The 3,827-nt window shown below is 37.6% G+C and overlaps 1 protein-coding gene across 1 annotated transcript; it reads right to left on the bottom strand.

Annotated features, from left to right (window-relative positions):
• On the bottom strand, positions 1 to 3,821 carry LOC111654859 (interferon-induced protein 44-like; the record flags this gene model as incomplete). Its single annotated transcript, XM_023406014.2, has 5 exons — positions 2,857 to 3,821; positions 1,276 to 1,818; positions 844 to 892; positions 234 to 429; positions 1 to 138 (listed from the first exon to the last, which is right to left on the bottom strand). Coding segments are annotated over exons 2-5 (855 nt in total), but the record flags the coding sequence as incomplete, so codon positions are not given.
• Positions 3,822 to 3,827: the final 6 nt, after the last annotated feature.

Here is a 3,827-nt window from a genome sequence, read left to right as displayed (position 1 = left end):
CAGATGACCCTTCAGGATGCTGCTGATGTCATCTATATCAAGCCCCGCCCCTGTGCTTTCCTCCAATCCCATGGTATCACACAAGACGATTGGCAGAGGTTTTCCTTCTCGCCCAGCTTTCAAAGAGTAGCTGCGAAACTGTTGGGTACAAGGTGATGGAGCAACAAGCCACAAACTGCAGACAGGGCAAATCAATCACCACATATGTAAAATCATTAAAGGCAGAAACTAACCTGTGTGGTGAGGCTGGTGGTAGAGCAGCCAGCGATGGCCTGGCTGGTGACGTGGCCTCTGAATACAGAGTTGATAGAATTGAAGAAGCTGGACTTTCCAGCTCCAACTGCTCCAATGAGCAAAACCCGAACCTGGGACACAGAGCTGACTGTGGGTTTGTAATTCTTAATACTGTCGATCAGCTCCTTCCTCTTCCTGTAGAAACAAGAAAGATAAAGAACTTTTTCATCTAGTGAGAAGATTGTTAGTTGTTTTTATTTTGCACACAGCCAGTTGACTTCCATGATGGAAGCACCTTTGGGTAAATCTATGTCAATTTGTCTAGAATTGTATAGTTCACAATTTCATTACCATCATAATGGTTGATATATAAAATAGTCGATATAGTATGCCCAGCAAACACACCAGAACACATGGTCATGGGATGTGGAACACATTCATTATTACAACAAAAGTGATTATCAATTTTAATTACACTGTTAACACTATACAGTTTTTTATGATCATGAATTTGTGTCATGATAAACAGTATATACAGTATATTATATTGTACTATAGTAAAGCATGTTAGTAGCATTATGTGTACGATGGTTGCTCCATCCATCTTACTCAGATTCCCAGATTATAGTCCTCCATGGCCTCTCAAGTTCTACACTTTCTGTTGAAGAGCAAAAACAACTTAAAATAAAATGAATAAAAATAAAAATATTACCTACACATCTTTAGAGGAAAGGGACTAGATACCATACAAGACCCCCAAATCAGCTCTAGTGGGAGGCCTAATGCCACATCCATGTCATGTCAGAGCTATTGACATGGGGTGGGGGGTCAGAAAAGGGGCAGAGTTATATATTTCTTCTCTCTAGTTTTTTTTTTGGTTTTGTCTTTAAGAAAAGTATTTGAACAATGAAGAATAACGAGCAATAGGGACTCAAAGACAAATGGACCATAGTTGGTAGGGATACACAGATCATGATATATTGTGAAATATACATTGACCACGACAAAGCATGAATATTTGGTAGTTTATAGAGAACTTACCTTCCACTTGATAGACTTCACACTCAGTCAGGTTGAGGTTGTTGCCATGCATTTCTGCAGCATTGAACTTGTAATGATTTCCTGGATTGCTGTACACTACTGCTTTGCCTCCATTGACAAGAACCAGTGCTTCTCCAAAATATGGACCAGAGTTAGCTATCATTCTCACTGCATTAGCAGGGCCTGTGACTGGATATTTGAGCAGCTTTTCTCCACTGAAGGTGAAAAGAAAGGCCTGGTCATCCTGCACATACTGACCAGACTGACTGAAAGGTTGTTTGGTGTATCCTCCAAACACAAAACCTGAGTCGTTAAAGCCCACAGACACTGTGGGACTGTGGTTGTCACATCGTTGGTGGAAGGCTGCACCAGTGAAACCATGGATGCTGGCTTTGTACAGCAGCTGTAGTTTGACTCTTCCCAGCTGGGAGCAGATCGTTCTCTGCTGGTCTCTGGTTAGCAGTGAGTTCATGGTCGACAGTTGGTCTGCTGATGTGTGTAGAGGATGCTCAATGAAACTTTGATGTTTGCTCACTTTGGTTTCTAAAAAGAAAGAGAAACACAAATGCATTAAAATGTAGGATATCTAGAAATCTAGTTTGGATAACTGAAATTTATCTTAAAACCATGGAAGTTACAGTTCTCCCATCCTAGTAAACCAATTCTAATTACAGAACATAAGAAATGAATACCAATAACACCAATAATAAAACTTAGAAAAAATTTATTCCAATAAATAAGTAAAATTGGAGTTAATATCCTCTTTACATATCGCTGGACTGGAGCTGGATGGGTCAGAGGAAACATGAAATTACTTCATTATCCTATATGAACGTTGTGACTGTTGCAATTGTGTCAAAAACATGCAGACATCAATTAGCCCACTGGCTGCTATCATCTTGACATTTCAAGAGTAAAGTACAAATACTCTTCACTGTATCAAAGATTAAAGTCCCCATGTGTAGTATTCTAACACACAAGTGATATATTAATACTTTATTGTTCTTTATAAAATACTTGACATTCTTTGCTTGTGTCTAATTTTGAATGACACAAAGCATAAGATAAAATTCTTCTTTAGTAATTTACTTCAGGTTGCTCCTCTAATTCTCAACTTGCCATTTGTTGAAACATGCTAAAATTAACATTTTGTATCAAACACTTGATTGTGTGAGAAAGTTTTGCCACAGTTTGAGGCAGAACGATATCTCCAGTCCTCTCTCACTGATAAAGAAATGAAGGAGTGTTTTCCACACTTACATTATTTCTGACTATACAGCCCGAGTACTTATACTGTATGACCTAATTTTCCCACATAAACCCAGTTTTAATATCTTTACACTGGCTGCCAATTTCTTTTCGAATCAATTTAACCTGTAATCAATTACATACCGGATTAAATCAGTGAATTGACAGATTTTTTTGGTTTCGTATTCTTAGTCCAGGTTGAAATCAGGGTGAATTACACAGAGATTAACTCGAAACACACACACATTCAGTCGCAAAAATAGAGAAAACATTCAAAATCCCACTTGTCATAACTTTTTTATTCTTACCCTTATTTACAGTCAATGTTCTTACCTGTTCTCTCTCTACAAGATTAAAGGAAGGTGACCAACGATTAGTTAGACAGGTGTTTGTTTAAGGTTTGTACCTGCTATGGTCTGGATCTAGCAGAAATGAAACTGGAAGTCTGCAGACTAGAATGACTATTCCTTCAAAATAAAGCTGGTTTGTGTCTGAAAAAAAGAAATGTGTTGCTGTGTATGAAAAACAATGTGAAATCTCTCGTGTTTTATGTGTGCTAAATTTAGATCCTCCAAATTCCATTTTCTTCCTTTTTTTTTTTTTTTTTTTCTGTGAGGCTCATAATTCTTACCAGTAGTCACATTTGGATTCGGCATCATGTTCAGCTCCCTGTGGGCAAGTTTCTTCACAAAACTAAAACTTTATAGTGCGCAGTTTCGAGACGAAAATCAACAAATGACATGTAGGCCTAGCAGTGTCAGTTGCCAACATTATATCACCAGAGCAGTGTTGTGACAGGTTTGAAAAGAAGTTGCAGTAAATGCTATAATGTGTAGGTGGACAATGAATTAGATAGGAGACAGTCAAGAGATGTGACAGTCATGTATTCAATTGAAAGGTATTCTGACTCTGACTGAAGGAATTAGGCTCTGTTCATGAGAAGTATGACAAGTCTGGACCACTATTAAATTTAATTTCTACCAACTGTACGAGAAAATATTAAAAACAACTAGAAAATTCCAGGGAAAATTTTGAGTGCCACGGGGGCTACTGCCGGGATGAGTACATGATTTATTTCCAGTGTTCAAAAGTCACCCTGATCATATTCTGGTTTTGAGAAATGTCTTGATATAAAACAATCTGATATAAAACAATGTCACATCCCTCCATCATGTATTATGTGGGAAATATCTCATATTCTGTCTTGTTTTTTTTAATAAAACAAGAGGCAACATGTCTTCAAACTGGCATTTAAAGGGTTAAAATCCTGAAAACTAATAAACATTTGGTAGGTTTGAGCAGAA

The sequence above is a fragment of the Seriola lalandi genome, unplaced genomic scaffold (assembly GCF_002814215.2).
Source record: "Seriola lalandi dorsalis isolate HSWRI2012SDOR001 ecotype SW California unplaced genomic scaffold, Sedor1 jcf7180002054293, whole genome shotgun sequence".
Taxonomy (NCBI): Eukaryota; Metazoa; Chordata; class Actinopteri; order Carangiformes; family Carangidae; genus Seriola; species Seriola lalandi.
The sequence above is the reverse complement of the archived record's forward strand: the minus strand, read 5'-3'. Positions and strand labels throughout refer to the sequence as shown.